Below are 19911 nucleotides of genomic sequence, written 5' to 3'. Positions count from 1 at the left end.
CACCAGTTTTGGAATCCTCAGCCCTTACATTAATGTCTATCTTTCCCCACCTAACAGAGTTTATGGAACATTTTTAATGTCCACAGGATCTATCAGGTTTGAGCCATTGCTCGTTTTTTTTTTGTTTTTGACCTACAAAAAGGCACTTTTGGATGATTCAGCCCAATATAAAACATCTCCAATGAGCAAAAGGAAAGCTAAAGAACAAGACTGAAAGCAGACTTTGTGGGTTACAAATAGTAAGGGTTTGTGCCCTTGTTTTAGAAACACCCAATTAGAGGAGAAATTGGCAGACCTGGGAAGAGCCATCAAGAGACAAGCAAGTCAGGTGCTGAGAGGAGGAGAGGCGGATACATAAAGGAGCAAGCTCTGGCTGGCCAGGCAGGAAGGAGACCTTGCGCATTTAACTGGCCTTGAGTCCTTAACTAGAGTCCTCAAGTTAAGAACCATACAGCTCATGGTTCTTTACTGAATCATGCCTCTGCCTTAATTTAGTGTCTTATTTTATTCAGTTTTATATGTTTCTCTTTCATACATTTTAGTCTTATTTTCCCATTAAGATTACTGGCTCCTGAGAGCAAATCCCTGCACCATTTATTTCAGCCTCTCAGGGCAGGGCAAGACAGGCATTGAGTCAGCGCTCAGTAAGTACCTATTAAATAGACTGGAAACTGATCGTGAGGCTCTGTTTTAAGTGAACGCAACAGGAAATGTAAATTCCAGGGGGGCCAATAATAATAATATCCATCTTTAGGCAGTAGCTCCTAGGTGCTCTATTCTATGCTACATATTTAATATATACGTTAGCTCTACATCTAACAACAACTTTACAGAGGGTATTATTATTTTTAACTTCATTTTACAGCTGAGAATACGAAGAGATTTCAGACAGGTTAAGTGCCTTATCTAAGGCTACTATAGTTAGTACCTGAACTTCAAGCCCAAGTGAGCTGATCCCAAATCCTACACTATTTCCACTGGTTTTCTGCACTGTGCCATGCCTGCCACCCTTTTATAATAATAGTAATAATAGCTAAGGCTTATATAGAGCTATACTGTGTGCCAGCCACTGTTCTAGAGTGCATTAATTCATTCAATCCTTGCAACAAGCCTAGGAGGTGAGCTCTATTACTATCCATTTACAGAATTTAGAAATTGTATTATCCTGGACTTCTAAGTTAGGGCCAAAAGAAGGCTCTGTAGAACAATGAAAGAGCACTGCTCTGAGTCTTTCTATGTAGAGGAAGAAACCCTATAATCCACATAGCGTCTCACCTGTACCCAGCCCCGAGAGAGCCCGGAAGGGAGCCAGGGAGAGGAGAAGTAAGATGGAGCTAGGACAAGAGCTCTCTGCCTGCCTCTCGGTAATCCTATAGGGGAGGCTTTAGGTTGGAAGCACAGGGGAAGTGAACAGAGAGCAGACTTTGCGGTCATCAGGGTTCCCTGGCAGCTTTCCCCTGCAGCACCCGACGCTTCACTAATATGTCCATGAGAAGACCTTCTATCAGCCAAGTCACAACCCTGTGAGTAAGGACAGTAAAGATTAACAATATTTTCTTGTTCTTAGGCTCACTCGAAAGTCTGGCATAACTACAATAGAAATTTCCGCCCACATCAGAAGGGTCGGTTATCAATCACGTTGGGATCCCACTGGATTGAACCAAACAGATCAGAAAACACAATGGATATACTCAAGTGCCAACAATCCATGGTTTCTGTGCTCGGGTGGTTTGCCAACCCTATCCACGGGGATGGTAACTATCCAGAGGTGATGAAAAAGAAGTTGTTCTCCATTCTACCCCTCTTCTCTGAAGCGGAGAAGAATGAGGTGAGGGGCACAGCTGACTTCTTTGCCTTTTCCTTTGGACCCAACAATTTCAAGCCCTACAACACCATGGCTAAAATGGGACAAAATGTGTCCCTCAATTTAAGAGACGTGCTGAACTGGATTAAACTGGAATATGGCAATCCCCGAATCCTGATCACTGAGAATGGCTGGTTCACGGACAGTCATGTGAAAACAGAGGATACCACAGCCATCTACATGATGAAGAACTTCCTCAACCAGGTTCTCCAAGGTTGGTTGCACATTAGCTCAAAACAACTGTCTTGAATACTTATGCTATAGGGTATTTAAAGTCACCTTTGAATATATGATTATTGTTGTTATGGTCATTGTTGAACTTTCCTATTTTCCAATGTTGACAGAATTTTTTAACGTTACTCTCGTCCTTTTTTTTTTATAAATGTATTTATTTATTTATTTTTGGCTGCGTTGGGTCTTCATTGCTGCGCATGGGCTTTTCCCTAGCTGCGGCGAGCGGGGGCTACTCTTCGTTGCGGCGTGCGGGCTTCTCATTGCCATGGTTTCTCTTGTTGCAGAGCACAGGCTCTAGGCGCGCGGGCTTCAGTAGTTGTGGTACGTGGGCTCAGTAGTTGTGGCTCGCGGGCTCTAGAGCGCAGGCTCAGTAGTTGTGGCGCCCGGGCTTAGTTGCTCCGTGACATGTGGGATCCTCCCAGACCAGGGATTCAACCCACGTCCCCTGCGTTGGCAGGCGGATTCTTAACCACTGAGCCCCCAGAGAAGTCCCACTCTCGTGTCCTTTTAAATAAAGGTTTGAAAACAATAGTTTTACACTGTAGATACATCCTTAATTGGCAACAGGATGCTGTTTCATTCCTTTTAAAAGGACATAATGCTAAAGGAGACATGTCAAAAGTTTTCTAACAGTAGTACTTTAGTCTAAGATGCTGAAAGCTTTTTTTGATTGTGCTCCTTTTACTCTACTACATGACTCAGTGACGAAAAGTCTGAAGACAAAGAATGAGCCATGAATGGCTAAACTGAGCAACTTCTATTGTTCTTAGATATTTCTCTAATCCCTACCCATCCCCTCATTCCTTTTCCTTTACTCAGGTAGTGACATCTGCAGGTGGCTGACTGAAATAATGGAGCAGAGGACAAGCTCAAATTATGATGTTCTGTCCCCTACAGAGTTGGGCCCCATTTCTCTCCTATATAAAGGAATTCTCAGTGGATCTTTCTACAACTCTGTAGCTCTCTTTAGAAGTCACAAGCTTGGAGGGAATTCCCTGGAGGTCCAGTGGTTAGGACTCGTGGCTTTCACTGCTGAGGGCCCGGGTTCGATCCCTGGTCAGGGAACTAAGGTCCCGAAGGTGGCACAGCATGGCCAAGAGAAAAAAAAATGTCACAAGCTTGGAGAAAAATCCCTGGTTCTGCAGAAGAGAATGTTCAGGGAGGGTCCTCAGGGAGAGCAAGACGTGCTGTCCCAACTTGCAGGAGGAGCACATGGAACAGAGCCTTGCCCAGCCACGGGGCGCATGCACATGGGGGCCTCCAGAGCAGAGGACTCTGCCCACAGGGCCCGGGCCAAATGCCAAGCACTTTGGCAAAAGTGGTGTCATTCCCCAGGCGTTACCATTCCACCTCTCCTCAGGACCCTATGACACCAGAGAGACTAGAACCAGGGCCTGCTGAAACATATTTATTTCATCGGAACCCCTTTTTTTTGGCCGTGCCATGCGGCATACAGGACCCCAGTTCCCCGACCAGGGATGGAACCCACGCCCCCTGCAGTGGAAGCACAGAGTCCCAACCACTGGACCACTAGGGAAGTCCCACATCAGAATCTCTTGACATCAATTCCCTTGACATTGACTCCACCTTTTAGGAAAAGAATATCAGTGATAAAACCCCCAAAGTGCAGAAATGAGACATTACCACGAGAAAATGAAAGCTTTTAAGAAAAGAAAAATGGTTCATGATTGATTGGGGTATTTGTTGTTTTTATTTCATATTTCATTTTTATCTAGTTCCTAAAAGTTATTGAATTTAAAGCTAGAAAGTTCCTGAGAGATCATCTTTTCCAAACTTCTCTATTTACAAATGAGGAAACAGAGATCGAGAAACTTGCCCAATAGCCCCGTCCCAGGAGCACAGTAGAGCAAGTCCTCTCCCCTCCTGCCCCTCAGCCCAGTCAGTTCTTGTTCTCTTACATCACTGTGCTTCCTTCTCCTCCTTAAATCTACATTCACATATGCTCATTCTCAAAGCTGATATTTCAGTCCCTGAGGATTGTTTCACAGAAGATAGTTTGTCCACAAATGGGAACCAACCCAAGGTTGAAATGAGAAACTCTTGGTCATGAGCAGACATCTACATTGGTCCCAAAGGGTTCTGGAAATTACCATGCCCTCTGACACAGATCTTTTTTTTTTTAACTATTTCAATTCAGTATTTTACTTGTTTTTTTTTTCTTCTTATAAATCCTCAACTGCTATTTATTTATTTGTTTGTTTATTTATTTATTTATTTATTTTTGGCTGCGTTGGGTCTTCGTTGCTGTGTGCAGGCTTTCTCTAGTTGCGGCGAGCGGGGGCTACTCTTCTTTGTGGTGCACAGGCTTCTCATTGTGGTGGCTTCTCTTGTTGTGGAGCACGGGCTCTAGGCACACGGGCTTCAGTAGTTGTGGCATGCAGGCTCTAGAACGCAGGCTCAGTAGTTGTGGCACACAGGCTTAGTTGCTCCGCAGCATGTGGGATCTTCCCAGACCAGGGATCGAACCCACGTCCCCTGCATTGGCAGGCGGATTCTTAACCACTGTGCCACCAGGGAAGTCCTCTGACACAGATTTGCACACTAAGCCTCAGGAATATTTTAAATTTTATCCTTTAACTGTGTCATTCACTTGGGAAGACCACTCTAGATGAAAATAACTGCCCCTTTTCAAATATAAAAATAAATTTTCTATTTGATATATTGGGCCTGCAAATTAGGAAAAAGGTTGCTTTCACAATATGCCGCCCCTGGCATGTCATTAGTGAGGTCGTAAACATGAACCAGAGTGTGTAGTCCTCTGAACATCTCTGCTTTTTTCCTTCTGTGCAGCAATCAAGTTTGATGAAATACGAGTGTTTGGTTACACTGCCTGGTCCCTCCTGGATGGCTTTGAATGGCAGGATGCTTACACCACTCGCCGAGGATTATTTTATGTGGATTTTAATAGTAAACAAAAAGAAAGAAAGCCTAAGTCTTCAGCACGTTACTATAAACAGGTCATACAAGAAAATGGTTTCACTTTGAAAGAGTCCACACCAGACGTGCAGGGTCAGTTTCCCTGTGATTTCTCCTGGGGCGTCACTGAATCTGTCCTTAAGGTAAGTGGCTACTTACAAATTAACTATAAAGTGGTGCAAGTAGTACACAATATTTTCTTTCACTTTACTCAGTGACATCTAGGAGATAGCTGTCAGACAATATCAAATACCATGATCACTTGGAGGTTATGAGGGGAAGGTGGGGAAAGAGGAAGGAAGAGGAAGAGAAGAACTCATGCTTACTGAGAGCTTTCCATACTGCCCTCAAGTTGTGTACAGTCTAGCGGGAACTTACAGTCATTTTTGTGAGAGGCATTTGTTAGTAGTGTCAAAATTAAGGGAAAATAATTTTATAGATTTTTTTTTTTTAATTTTTTGGCTGGGCTGCACGGCTTGCAGGATTTTAGTCCAGGGATTGAACCCACGCCCTCAGCAGTGAAAGCACCGAGTCCTAACCACTGGAACGCCAGGAATTCCCTAGATTTTTGTTTCGTCAAAAACAAATTGTTAGTGACCTTTTATTTAAGTGATTCCTCTTATTTGATAAACTTGGGTTATTTGCCTTATGAGGTCTTTATACCCCAGTGGGGCCTCCTGACTTGTCTCATTCCTCACCTTCTTCAGATGTTTACTCAGATGTCACCTTCTCAATAAGGCTTCCCTCCACTCCAAAAAGCATAACTCCAACACTATCAGTGCACATTCCCCCTTCCTGCTCTATTTTCCTACATAGCATTCACCATTCTCTAGCATACTATGTACATTACACATTTCCCTTTTTTCTCCAGCTTTACTGAGATACAATTGACATACAATATTGTGTAAATTTGAGGAGTACAATGTGTTGATTTGATACAGTTATATATTACAAAATCATTGCCACTATGGCATTAGCTATCATTTCCATACCATCACGCGCAATTCCCATTTCTTTTTTTGTGGTGAGAAAATTTAAGATCTACTCTCTTAGCAACTTTCAAGTATATAATACAATATTATTAACTATAGTCACCATGCTGTACAACAGACCCCCAGAACATGTTAATATTATAACTGGAAGTTTGTGCCCTTCAACCGGCATCTCCCCATTTCCCCCACCCCCAGCCCCTGATAACCACTTTACACATTTTTCTTACTGATCACTTGTCTTCCCCTACTAGAATGCAAACTTTCTCCGCAAGAGGTGGAGACGTTTGAGGCTTTGCTGCCTGCTGTATGCCTTACTAGAGCAATGTCAGGCACATGGCAGGTGCTCAATGCATAGTGCATGAATAAGGTCAACTTTTAGAGCCAGGTGAGCCCTTCGAAACCTCTTACTCCAAATCCTTCATTTTATAGCTGAGGAAAGTAAGACCCATCAATTAATAATTGAGACCTAAGTGACTTGCCCAAGGTAACACAAATAGCGGCAGAACTGTAGCAGGCAAACTTCAAGCCCCCAGATGCACAATGCTCTTTCCAAAATAATAATAACTACTTTTTGAAGCTCCTACTATGTACCAAGCACTTAACCGCTGTATGTATGTGCATTTTGTCTACTTAATCTTTGTTTTTTAATTTTATTTATTTATTTTTGGCTGTGTTGTGTCTTCATTGCTGCATGCGGGCTTTCTCTAGTTGCGGTGAGCAGGGGGTACTCTTCGTTGTGGTGTGCAGGCTTCTCACTGCGGTGGCTTCTCTTTGTTGCAAAGCACAGGCTCTAGGCGTGCAGGCTCAGTAGTTGTGGCTCTCAGGTTCTAGAGCACAGGCTCAGTAGTTGTGGCGCAGGGGCTTAGTTGCTCTGCAGCATGTGGGATCTTCCTGGACCTGGGCTCGAACCCTGGACCAGGGCTCGAACCCATGTCCCTTGCATTGGCAGGCAGATTCTTAACCACTGCACCACCAGGGAAGTCCCTGTCTACTTAATCTTAAAACCCTCATTTTAAGAGACACAGATGTAGAGAACAACTGTATGGACACCAACGGAGGAAAGTGGCAGGGGGGTTGGTGGTGATGGGATGAATTGGGAGATTGGGATTGACATGTATACACTAATATGTATAAAATAGATAACTAATAAGAACCTGCTGTATAAAAAATAAATAAAATTAAATTTAAAAAAAAAACCACCTCATTTTATAGGCAAAGAACCTGAAGTTTAGGGAGGTTACATAACTTGTTCGGGTTACCCGGATTTGTCTGTCTCCTGACCATTATGCTATAAGACCCCACAATACCACACTATTACTTGTATTCTAGAAGCATATGGAAAAACAAGATGTGCAAGGACCAGACAAAATGGCCCAAACCATGAGTGGGCAAAGTTACGAATCTCAACCCCTATCGATATTTAAATAAGACTTTAGTAAAGGCTCAGAGGTGATAAAAGGGGGAAAGATATAGAGAGTAATATAAACACAGTGACTCACCTTCAGTTTGTGTCCCCTGGAGAGCCACCTACTTACCCAGTGTCTATCTCCTCCTCCACATGGCACAGGCAGGCCATCTTTTCCATACCACTTCAAGTAGGTTTATATTTTCCAAAATTCCAGACCCAGCAAAGAGAGGCCCCAGGGGAGACAAGAGTTCCAGCCTGTACATGACCCAACCTGTAAGTTCCTGCTTCCTCTGAAGACCCATCTGTTCCCCAGTGTTTGACAGTGTGAATGTCTGCCCCCTCTGTGGACCCTACTCCTATTACTCAGAGCAAGAGCTGATCACTTGGGTCAGGGGAAAGTAATTCTGTGATCAGCCAGGCCTGGGTTTCTTGCTCACACCTGGAGCCCATCAAGGAGTCAGTGTCCCTTGAACTTAAACCAGGAGTGAGGATGAGTTGTTTGCCAAGAAAAATTAGGGTGTGTTTTGAAAACTCAGCCAGATGATGTATGAATAGATGATGGGTAGGCAAAAGAGTAGGTGTTTTCTATAGGAAGACTAATAAAGTGAAAGTAACATTTAAAAAATATTGCTATGCCTACCCACACACATCTTATTTTCCTCCAACCTTTTTTTCCTTCAATATTCTTCTCCAACATTTTGTTTTGAAAATTTTCAAACTAGTACAATAAACACCCATATTCCCTTCATCAAGATTGGCTGATTGTTAACATGTTGCCATGTTTGGTTTATCTCTCTCTCTTTTAGAACCATTAAAAAGTTGCAGACATCATTATACTTTACCCCAAAATATTTCAGCATGTGTCTTCTAAGAACAGTGACATTCTCCTATCTCATACTATTATCATACTCAGGATATTTAATATTTATTCAATATCATCCAACATACAATCCATATTCAAATTTTCCTAAATGTCCCAAAAATGTCCTTTATAGATCAAAAAAACTTTTTTTTTATCATGAACAAGGAACACATATTTGTTGTTGTGTATCTTTAGCCTTTTAATTCAGAGCAATCCCCCTAATCTCTTGGTATTGACATTTTTGAAGAGTTCAGGCCAGATGCTTGTAGAGTGTTTCATGGATTTCTCTGTTTCTTTATTAGATTAGTTAACCATTTCTGGAAATAATACTACATAGATGATGTTGTGTATTTCCCATACATCAAATTAGGAGGCACATAAAATCAGTTTGTTTCATTACTGAAGACATTAGTTGAAGTAATAGTCACCAGATTTCTTGGTTAAGGTGGCATTTGCCAGATCTCTTAACTGAAAAGTACCTTTTCCATTTGTAATTAAGAATTAATCTGATGGTGATACTTTGAGACTGTGTAAATATCCTGTTCCCCAACAACATTTAACCAATGGTCTTAACATTGATACAATAACCTTGCCTGAATTAATGATTACTTTGTAGATTGCAAAATGGTGAATTTGTAATTAGATTATTCCTTCTATATTTATTTGGTGAATTCTTTTAAATTCAATGTGTTATAATTCATTGTTGTCATTGTTTCATTGGGCCTTTTGATACTCAAATTTTCTCAAATTTGGCCAATGGGACTCTTTCAAGCTGCTCCTGTGTCTTTTTGACATTTCCCTTTCAGTTTTTAAGCACTTCCTTATTTTTCTGGCACAAGATGTACCAGCATCACTTCATTCTTCTCCTGCCCCAGACCTGGAAAAAGCCATTACTCCAAAAACCCCAGGATCCTTTTAGTGGAAAATAGAACTTTAGAACCAAGCTCTGGGAGCCAGGGTTGAGATCAGGGTGCAATACTTTAACTATTTCTATCGGCAGATTAATCACACACTGGCTAAGACTAATGCTTTCTGGAGATTTTTTAAAGTAAGACAGATTTGGGGAATTCCCTGGCAGTCCAGTGGTTAGGAGTCGGTGCTTTCACTGCCGTGGCCCAGTTCAATCTCACGTCAGGGAACTAAGATCCTGCAAACCGCGCCTCGGCCAAGAAAAAAAAAAAGTAAGAGATTTTTCATTTGATCTTGCCTTACCTTATGGTAAGATTTCCCTTTGTAAATACACTTTCAATATCATGATGCTCTGAGATTTCAAAACACTGAAACTGACCATCTAGGCTAGGAGGGTTTTACTCTAATAATTATATACAGATTTACCTTCATGCTCACATGATCAATGTTCTCTCAGTTTAATGTTCTAGATAACTGGCTGGCAGATGGCAAGTGGGAATGATATGATTTTGTAATTAGACTATGAAGGATGACACACGAGAAAACAATTAGAGGGAAAATATTTACCAAAGGTTAATTACCCATTTATTCCAGGTGTATTTAAATTCAGTCATGGGAAGAAAAAGCACTTTAAAACAAGTTCAGAACTTTTACTTTTTTTTAATTAAGCTTGAATTTGGATATGTTTTTCTTAAGCCCTTTTCTGTTTTAATTTAGACTCAAGGGCCTAGCAGGCAATTATTTCAAGGAAAACTAAACCCAAGTTATAAGTACCTTATGTTTGTAGAGTGCTTTAGAGTTGACAGAGCAGTTGCCCAGATCACAGACTTCTCACAGCACACCTGTGAGGTGCATGAGATTGCTCTGTCACTATACAGAGCTGCCAAGCCTTGAGTTTTAAAGGGACAGAATTAGAACAGGAGTCCAGGGCTCTCTCTCTGGTAGAGGGGCAGGGAATGGGACGTCATCAGATCCAAGAGTCAACTTGGGAGTTTCTGGCGGTTATTTCAGGGTCCTCTCTTTTCATAGTTCAAGTCCCTTATGTAAGGAGGGTGTTGAGTATTCTCCCTTTAGATGAATAAATGCTTTGTTCTCACAGGCACATGGGTGGGGGAGAAACAGAATGATGCACATGTGATACCACTCGGACTTTTCAAATAAGAGGCGTTAGAGAGATGCCTTCAGCAAATGCAAGGGGTCATTCCCCAACCTGTCCCACTGTCCTCTTTTAGCAACTGTGGCTGGGGTCAACCAGCCCCCTCTAACCCCAAGTGCTGATCTCAGTGAAATCCTCAACAACTGGAATGTTAACTTTGCCTTCAATTTATGGCAGGGTTTGGAAGGTCCATCTTTTGTGATTCCTTTTAACTGAGAGGACTAAGCCAATTTCCTGATGCCTTTGAACAGAATCACATGAGACCCCCACTACATTACTGGGGTTTTAGGACCGACGAACTGGAAAACAGCTTCTCAGTGTTTTCTTTCTTTTTTTTTTAATTAATTAATTTATTTATTATTTATTTTTGGCTGTGTTGGGTCTTTGTTGCTGCACACGGGCTTTCTCTAGTTGCAGTGAGCGGGGGCTACTCTTCGTTGCGGTGCACGGGCTTCTCACTGCGGTGGCTTCTCTTGTTGTAGAGCACGGGCTGTAGGTGAGCAGGCTCAGTAGTTGTGGCACGCAGGCTCTAGAGTGCAGGCTCAGTAGTTGTGGTGCACGGGCTAAGTTGCTCCGCGGCATGTGGTATCTTCCCGGACCAGGGCTCGAACCCATGTCCCCCGCCTTGGCAGGCAGATTCTTAACCTCTGTCCCACCAGCGAAGTCCATGCTCAGTGTTTTCTGAAAGACAACTTGTTTTCCAAGGCAAGCCCTGGGTGTAGTTCCTTCTCTACATTTTCTGGTCTCCCCAGTAAATTTCAAGGGCTGAGAGGGAGGATAAGCCATCAGGCCTTTTTTCTGACATCGCCGGAATAGCAGGAAGACATATGCTGTTATGAAGGACATGTGCATCATTTATTTTCTCTATTGTCAGTGAGAGGAAAGTAAGGTCAGGCTCTTCTTCTCAGAGGATGTATGCCGACTCTGTCTGCCAGGGTGTGCTTTACCTGAATGTGCTTGCTTTTCACAGCCAGAGTCGGTGGCTTCCTCCCCACAGTTCAGCGATCCTCACCTGTATGTGTGGAATGTGACGGGCAACAGACTGTTGCACCGAGTGGAAGGAGTGAGGCTGAAAACACGACCAGCTCAATGCACGGATTTTGTCAGTGTCAAAAGACAGCTTGAGATGTTGGCAAGAATGAAAGTCACCCACTACAGGTTTGCTCTGGACTGGCCCTCAATCCTTCCCACTGGCAACCTGTCCACGGTTAACCGACAGGCTCTGAGGTACTACAGGTGTGTGGTCAGTGAGGGACTGAAGCTCAACATCTCCTCAATGGTCACGTTGTACTATCCAACCCACGCCCACCTAGGCCTCCCCGCGCCTCTGCTGCACAGTGGAGGGTGGCTGAACCGGTCGACGACCAAGGCCTTCCAGGACTATGCCGACCTGTGCTTCCAGGAGCTGGGGGACCTCGTGAAGCTCTGGATCACCATCAACGAGCCTAACCGGCTGAGTGACATCTATGACCGCTCTAGTAACGACACCTACTGGGCAGCCCACCACCTGATGATCGCCCACGCCCTGGCCTGGCACCTCTACGACCAGCAGTACAGGCCTGCGCAGCACGGGGTTGTGTCGCTGTCTCTGCACTCGGACTGGGCCGAACCCGCCAATCCCTATGCGGACTCGCACTGGAAGGCGGCCGAGCGCTTCCTCCAGTTCGAAATCGCCTGGTTCGCAGAGCCCCTCTTCAAGACTGGGGACTACCCGTTGGCCATGAGGGAGTACATCACCTCCAAGAATAGGCAAGGGCTCACGCGCTCCGCACTGCCTCAGTTCACCGAGGAGGAAAGGAGGCTGGTCAAGGGCACTGCAGACTTCTACGCCCTGAACCACTTCACCACCAGGTTCGTGATGCACGAGCGGCAGAACGGCAGCAACTACGACGCGGACAGGGACATCCAGTTTCTGCAGGACATCACCTGCCTGAGCTCCCCCACCCGCCTGGCCGTGATACCCTGGGGAGAGCGCAAGGTGCTGAAGTGGATCCGGAGGAACTATGGAGACGTGGATGTTTACATCACGGCCAGTGGCATCGACGACCAGTCTCTGGAAAATGATGAACTCCGGAAACACTACTTAGAGAAATACATTCAGGAGGCTTTGAAAGGTGAGGTTCGGGGGCTATTTCAGATTCAGTGAAGTATGACATTCCCAGATAATATGCACAGAAGAATGAGGGGAACAGGTTCATTAATGACAGTGTCAGCTCACTATGGGAAATTTGGCAAGTATAGAAAAATACTTTTAAAAACCTGAAATCTTACTCCCCAGAAAAAAGTGCCTAGACTCGTGCTGACTAGATATCAATACAATTGAGCTCATACTATAATATAGTCTTGTAGCCAACTTTTTTCTTAATATCATATTATGTGTTCTCTGTCATTAAAAGTTCCTTGTTAACATTATTTTAATGGTTGCTTAATATCTCATTATAGGGACATATCTCAGTGTACTTAGCCACCCCTCTAATGTTTGATACTTAGGTGTTTTTTTAACTACTAAAAAATAGGCATCTTTGTATATAAATTTTTGTCTTCATTTCTAATGATCTCCTTGGGATGGATTCTCCAACATGGAATTATTGGGTCATATATTATAAACAGCAGTGTTTGAGAGTGCTTATCTCACATACTCTTCCCAGCATTGGTTAATATCGCATTTTTAAAAAATATTATTTTTAAATATTCATGATCAATTTGTTGAAGCTGCAAAAATTTCCTAGAAATTTATTCATTTATTTGACAAATATTTATTGAGCACCTAGTATGGGCAAAAACTGTTCTGGGCACTATGCCACCACTGAACAAAAATAAAGATTACTGTCCTTTATGGAGCCTGTATTTTTCTGGAATAAGAGTCAACAAACAAGTATAAGATATAGCATGTCAGGGGTGAAAAGGTCTGTGGAGAAAAAACAGCAGAGAAGAGGGTGCCTCAGGGTGGGAGACAGGAGTGCTTACAATTCTAAATAGAGTGGCTAGGGAACCTCAAAGATCCTCAGAGAAGTGAGGCAGCAAACCGATAGTTACTTAAAGAGGTGTTCCAGGTAAGAGAAGAGCAAATGCAAAAGCCCTGATGTTGGAGCATGCCTGGCCTATTTGAGGATCAGGAAAGAGGTCAGAATAGTTAGAAAGAATGAGCAAGGGGGAAAGTAATTGATGAGTTCAAGGAGGTAAGGGAAGAGGCAAATCAGGTAGGGCTTAGTAGACCACTGTAAGAACTGTGGCTCTTTGAGTGAGATAGGAAGGTTCTAGGAGGTTTTAAACAGAAGGGTGACATGCTCCAACTCACACTTTAAAAGAATTACTCTGGTTACTCTTTGTGAATACACTGTAAAGGAGCAAGAATTGAAACAGGGAGAATTGCACTGGTCTGTGTAAGGATAACAGTGGATTGGATCAGGCTATTAAGAGTGGACATGGTGAGAAGTGGCCAGGTTCTGGATGTATTTTGAAGGTAGTCAAACAGGATTGGATGTGGGTATGAGAGAAGAAAGATGATTCCAACATTTTGGCTTGAGTAACTAAAAGGATGAGTGGCCATTTATCAGGTTGGGGAACAGGTTTTTGGAGATGAGTTGTTTGTTGTGCACAGGTTAAGTTTGAGATATCTTTAGACGTCCAAGTAGAGATGTCAAGTAGGCTAACAGATATGAACCTCAGGTTCAGAGGAGAGGTCTGGGGCTGAGACACAAATTTGGGAATCAAGAGCAAATTGATGTATTTAAAACAATAAAGCTGAAGGAGATCACTAAGAAAGCAAGCATAGAGAAGAGGGCTGAGCCCTGAGAAACCAGTAAAAAAAAAAAAAAAAAAGACTGAACAGGAGCCAATGCTGTAAAAGATAACTAGAGGAGGATGTGCAATCAAGGGAGGTTGTTGTTTTTGCTTATTAAGATACCAGAAGTTATAGCATATTTATACGGAAATGGTCCAGTAGTGAGGGAAAATACATGAGAAAAGAGAAAGAACAATGGAGCGATGTCCTTGAGTAGACAAGAGAGAATAAACTTAGTGAATGTATAAGTGGAGAAGTCAGCTTCCTGCAGGAGCATGAATAGGTCATCCACAGTAACAGGAGAGAAAGCAGAATACCAGTGCAAACGCCAGTAGGTGGGTAGATGTGATTATAGGAGACTGAAGTTCTCCTCTGAGAGCTTTACTTCAGCGGAAGTAGGGAGGAAGGTCATCACTTCAAAGCAAGGATGACAGAGTAGGGGCTATCAGTTTGAGGACAGGAAGAAGGTGTGAAAATGTTGAGGAAAGGGCTTCCCTAGTGGCACAGTGGTTAAGAAGCCGACTTCCAATGCAGAAGAGACGGGTACAAGCCCTGGTCCGGGAAGATCCCACATGCCGCAGACCAACAAAGCCCGTGTGCCGCAACTACTGAGCCTGTGCTCTAGAGCCCGCGAGCCACAACTACTGAAGCCCGCGTGCCTAGAGCTCGTGCTCTGCAACAAGAGAAGCCTCTGCGATGAGCACAGGCACCACAACGAAGAGTAGCCCCCACTCGCCGCAACTAGAGAAAGCCCACGCGCAGCAAAGAAGACCCAACACAGCCAAAAATAAAAACAAATAAATAAATGTATTTAAAAAAAAAAAGTTGAGGAGAGCTAGAGTGAGTGGCTGGGGAAACCAAGTGTAGTTATTGGGCAGCACAAAGGGCACATCTGAGATTTAAAATCAGGCCAAATAGGCATGGTTTTTCTGCTTTTGACCCTAGGAACAAAAGTGACAGTAAGTCCTTTGAGCTTCATGGCTCCAATTCTTAAATCTGCTTTTCCTCCAGGTGTTTTTGTATTATTATAGATCAAAGTTTTACTTCAAATTTCTTTTTAAAGTTATAGCATTACACATATTTTCATCTTAAGATCAATCAAAAGAATGTCAAAAAAACCTTTAATGAAAATCACATTTTATGGGCACGAGTTTCAGATTGTTTCAATGAAAACTAAATTCTTATTCAAAGATATTTTATAGTCCACTTGTGATTAATAATGTTCATTTCTGATATTTTTCAGCATACTTGACTGATAAAATCAAAATCAAAGGCTATTATGTATTCAAACTGACTGAAGAAAAATCTAGACCCAGATTTGGATTCTTCACATCTGATTTCAAAGCTAAATCCTCAATCCAGTTTTACAACAAACTCATCAGCAACAATGGCTTCCTTTCTGAGACCAGTAGTCCTAGATGCAGTCAGACTCAAAGAAACACAGAGTGTATTGTCTGCTTACTTCTTGTGCAGAAGAAACCGCTGATATTCTTTGGATGTTGTTTCTTCTCTACCCTGGTTCTACTTTTATCAATTACCGTTTTTCATAAGCTAAAGAGAAGAAAATTTTGGAAAGCAAAGAACTTACAACACATACCATTAAAAAAAGGCCACGAGAGTTCTTAGCTAAGCTGATCCTACAATATTTATGTGCATGATGGAAAAGTTTAAAAATTCACTCCAGTTCCATATACTGGTAACTTACAGAAGATACACCTATATTGTAGAAAAACGACAGTTTTGAGATATTAGTGATAGCCAAGGTAATGACAATAGATGTCTCCACTGTGTGGTTCAAATTTTCCCTTAGGTGTTAACATCAGTGAATTCAGTTCTTGGATCTAAGGTAAAGGCTTCCCTAGACGGTAAGGTATGAGGATTATCTGATACATTGTTTCATGGAGTTTGATGAGCTGTTTCCTATCATTATTCTGCAGGTTTTTTCTATGAATACCAATAGCTACTTATGATAAAAGAAATTGTTTTGAAAAAAGTGCAACTTTGTTAAGACTCCATAGCAGAGATTTAACTCGTAACATGGGATAGTCAGTGATAAATTCTGTCACTTCTAACAAGGTGCTTTCCCCTTTGGTCAGGATGTTTCTCAAATGGAAAGAAAAAATAGGGTAAGTAGTGCTTGTCTATAGCCAGTTACAGTATAGACTGTAGCACATCAATCCCTTAGTTTTTCTCAATAAAAATTAAAATTATTAAGCACTCACAAAACATCTAATTTTGTGAGGTCTCTTTTTCCAGATGATTTTTTAAAAATAACATTTAATTTCCAAAACTCTCTCATGTTAAAGATCAGATGACTAAGATTAAAGAGAGCTAGACCCAACTGCCTGTGATGACAGGGAAGTCACTCAACCTCACCATACATGCACAGCAACTTCTTTAGACAAATTGACATTATTCCTCACTTGAATTTTCTAAGGTGACAAGATGTAGCATACTTAGGAAAATTAAAACGTTCTAAAAAGACGAAAAGTTTTTAATTATCAAGTTACCAAAGGACCATTTATCCCATAAGACTTGCTCTCTCCCCTGAAGTGCTTCACTGTTATGACACATGCATATAGAGACCTCTCAAGGTGTAGACTGCAGCCATATCTGGACCTCTCAACTGTGTCTCTTTGGACACAATTCAGAACGTTGGTGGTCTGCATGAGTTGAAACTATTCTTACATTGCAACTTTTGAAACTAGGATTAAGTAAATTCTTAAACCTGAATTTGCAGTTTGACTTTCTTGAACTCTATGCTTAATATTCATTCACTGTATTCTCGATGTTGGAAGATAAACTGAATCTAAACCAATTTATATCCATTCTTTCTTTAGGCGAGTCAGTATTTAAATAACTAACCATTGTCTACTCTCCTGGAATTTTGACTTTAAGAGTCAAAGGAGGGACCTCCCTGGTGGTGCAGTGGTGAAGAATCCACCTGCCAATGCAGGGGACACAGGCTCAAGCCCTGGTCTGGGAAGATCCCACATGCTGAAGAGCAACTAAGCCCGTGTGCCACAACTACTGAGTCTGCCTTCTAAAGCCCGCGCGCCTAGAGCCTGTGCTCCGCAACAGAAGCCACTGCAATGAGAAGCCCGAGCACCACAACGAAGAGTAGCCCCCGCTCGCCGCCAACTAGAGAAAGTTAGCGCACAACAAAGACCCAACGCAGCCAAAAAAATAAATAATTTTTAAAAAAGGAGCAAACACTTAATTAAAAAAAACAAAACAAAACAACTGGGCTTCCCTGGTGGCGCAGCGGTTGAGAATCTGCCTGCCAATGCAGGGGACACGGGTTCGAGCCCTGGTCTGGGAAGATCCCACATGCCGCGGAACAACTAGGCCCGTGAGCCACACGGGCGCGTCTGGAGCTTGTGCTCCGCAACACGAGAGGCCGTGACAGTGGGAGGCCCACGCACCGCGATGAAGAGTGGCCCCCGCTTGCCGCAACTAGAGAAAGCCCTCACACAGAAACGAAGACCCAACACAGCCAAAAATAAATAAATAAAAATTAAAAAAAAAAAAAAAACTAAGACCAAACGCAGCCCAAAATAAGTAAATATAATAAATCTAAAAAAAAGATAAAGGAAAGCTCTTATTTCCTACACAACTGAGATACTAATTGATAATAGCATTAAGTTTCAAAGATACAGATTACACAATTGGTCAATTCAAACAAATGCAAAAGTGATGAGACATCAATTTGCTATCTGGCTGGCCAAATTCAAATAGTAAAATTTGGCAAATGTGTTCTTCTATTCTCCTTGTTCCAACTGCACCCCTCCTTCAAACTTAGCAGATTTTAGGTTATGTTTTCCAAGGAATTTTTTGTATTTTTTTTGAGAACCACTTAGTTATTGGGCTTGAGGCTATACACAATTACAATAACTAGTCAATTATTTTAATTTTACGGATTATCAGTTGAGCAACTCATCAACTCTTTAACCTCTAACGTCCAAGGTTTTGAAAAAGAAATGCATATTCAGTCATAGGAATAACAAAGCTTTAGAATTAAGATTTTGCTTTTATGGTCCCTACTTTGTGTTTTGATTAAAGTATCTTGTACTCATGGTTTAGTCCACTAAACAGCATTATTTTATGTCTTTACATTTAGTGCTTAAGACTTATGACCCCCTTTTTTAAACTTGTTGCCTTGCCATAAATTCTTGCAAATAGTAAAGTCCCTAACCCAATGCTTACCTTTTTTTTTTTTGCCACTTGGGAATTTTTTTTTTTTTTTTTTCTTTTTAAACTTATTTTTTGGCCACACCATATGGGAATCTTAGTTCCCCAACCAGGGATCAAACCCACCGCCCCCTGAAGTGGAAGCACAGTCTTAACCACTGGTTTAAGCCATCATCATACAAGAGTCCCTAGGTAAACATTTAAATCTGGCTCATGATCAATTATATTTACTATTCAAGTTTTTCTTAAACTCATTTTAAAATCATAAAGGGTCGATTAGGAACTGTTGATAGCTTCTGACAGGGTAAGATCTTTAAATTTAAGCTTTTCTGAGACTTGGAAGAAAATCATCTTAAAATGTAGCTTGTGTTACTTTGTATATTGTAACATTACTGTTGTATTCAATGTAACAAACCTTTCACTAAAAAGTCTAATATATATGGAAATATCACAACTATGGTGTTTAAAGAGCCTCTGGAAAATGAGGTCAGTACATTGTGACTAGGTGTTTAATTCTCGATGTAATTTATTCCAAATAAACCGGTTTATGCTGATTATTTATATTCAACTAACAATCTGGTCAGTTTTAAGAACTGTGGAATGTGAATGGGTTTGGTGTTGTAACTGGGTTCTGCCCCAACACTGCCTCCCCCATCCTCCCAAACTGTGTGCCAACTGGGTAGCTTACTCCTGAGTATGTTTTCTGATTATACAACGTGGACTCCTACACCTCAAAACTGAAAAAACACACACGTGCTTATCCATAGTAAACACAGAAAAACGTGGAGGTCTTCCCTGGGGAGAACTAGACTTTCATTTACCACATCCAAGTTACTGAATGGAAATAACTCCTTAGCTTCAACCAGACTGCAATAGTTACGCTGTGAAGGTCTCATACCACCCACTTCACTCTTGGAGAGCATCACACTTACTCCCACAGCTGCTACTACCGCCTATATGCTGACACTCTTCAACAGTAACACCTCTATCCTTCTGCAATATTGCCACTTGGAAATTACTTCCTCAACCCTCAAATTCTGTCAACACCTTCCAAAACATCTTTCTAGTCCCATTACTATTACTGAATCTGCATAACTTGAATCTCCCTGGCAATCTGGGAACCATTCACTCAGCAAACAGCTAAGTGCCAGACATTTTTCCAGGTTCTTTACTTGGAATATCCCAGTGTAGAAAAGACCACATCCTCATGAAGGTTAGACTCTAGCAGGAAAAAAGCATACAATCAATACACAACAAAGTAAACTATTGATATTACATTATAAATACTATGGACAAAAACAAGTGAAGCAGGGTAAGGGTATGCTAGGATGGGCATGAGGAATGAGCACAATTAATAGGATGGTCAACGTAAGCTTCACTGAAAACACTGGACTATAGACTTGAAGATAACCTGTCACTCGAAAGGGAAAGACAACTTGAAGGCTTTAAGGCAGTGGTATTGAGGAGCAGGAAGGTCAACTCAGTCAGTGTAGTCAGAAAGGTTACAAGGGAGTTTGAAAAATGCATTCTGGCTACTGCTGAGAACAGATGGGGGAGGGAGGAGCAAGGGTGGA

General features: G+C 42.0%; 1 protein-coding gene across 1 annotated transcript in view; it reads left to right on the top strand.

Moving 5' to 3' along the window:
• Positions 1-18900, top strand: part of KLB (klotho beta) — a 39273-nt gene extending 20373 nt beyond the window's left edge. The window contains exons 2-5 of the mRNA XM_082464168.1: positions 1568-2078; positions 4910-5178; positions 11333-12476; positions 15390-18900. Of these exons, the coding sequence (XP_082320294.1) occupies positions 1568-2078; positions 4910-5178; positions 11333-12476; positions 15390-15772 (2307 nt within the window). The 3' untranslated portion in view covers positions 15773-18900. The remainder of the gene's footprint in view (positions 1-1567; positions 2079-4909; positions 5179-11332; positions 12477-15389) is intronic.
• Positions 18901-19911: the final 1011 nt, after the last annotated feature.

This window comes from Balaenoptera physalus (assembly GCF_965194825.1).
Source record: "Balaenoptera physalus genome assembly, chromosome: 5".
In the NCBI taxonomy this organism is placed as follows: Eukaryota; Metazoa; Chordata; class Mammalia; order Artiodactyla; family Balaenopteridae; genus Balaenoptera; species Balaenoptera physalus.
This window is presented reverse-complemented; position numbering and strand designations above follow the sequence as displayed.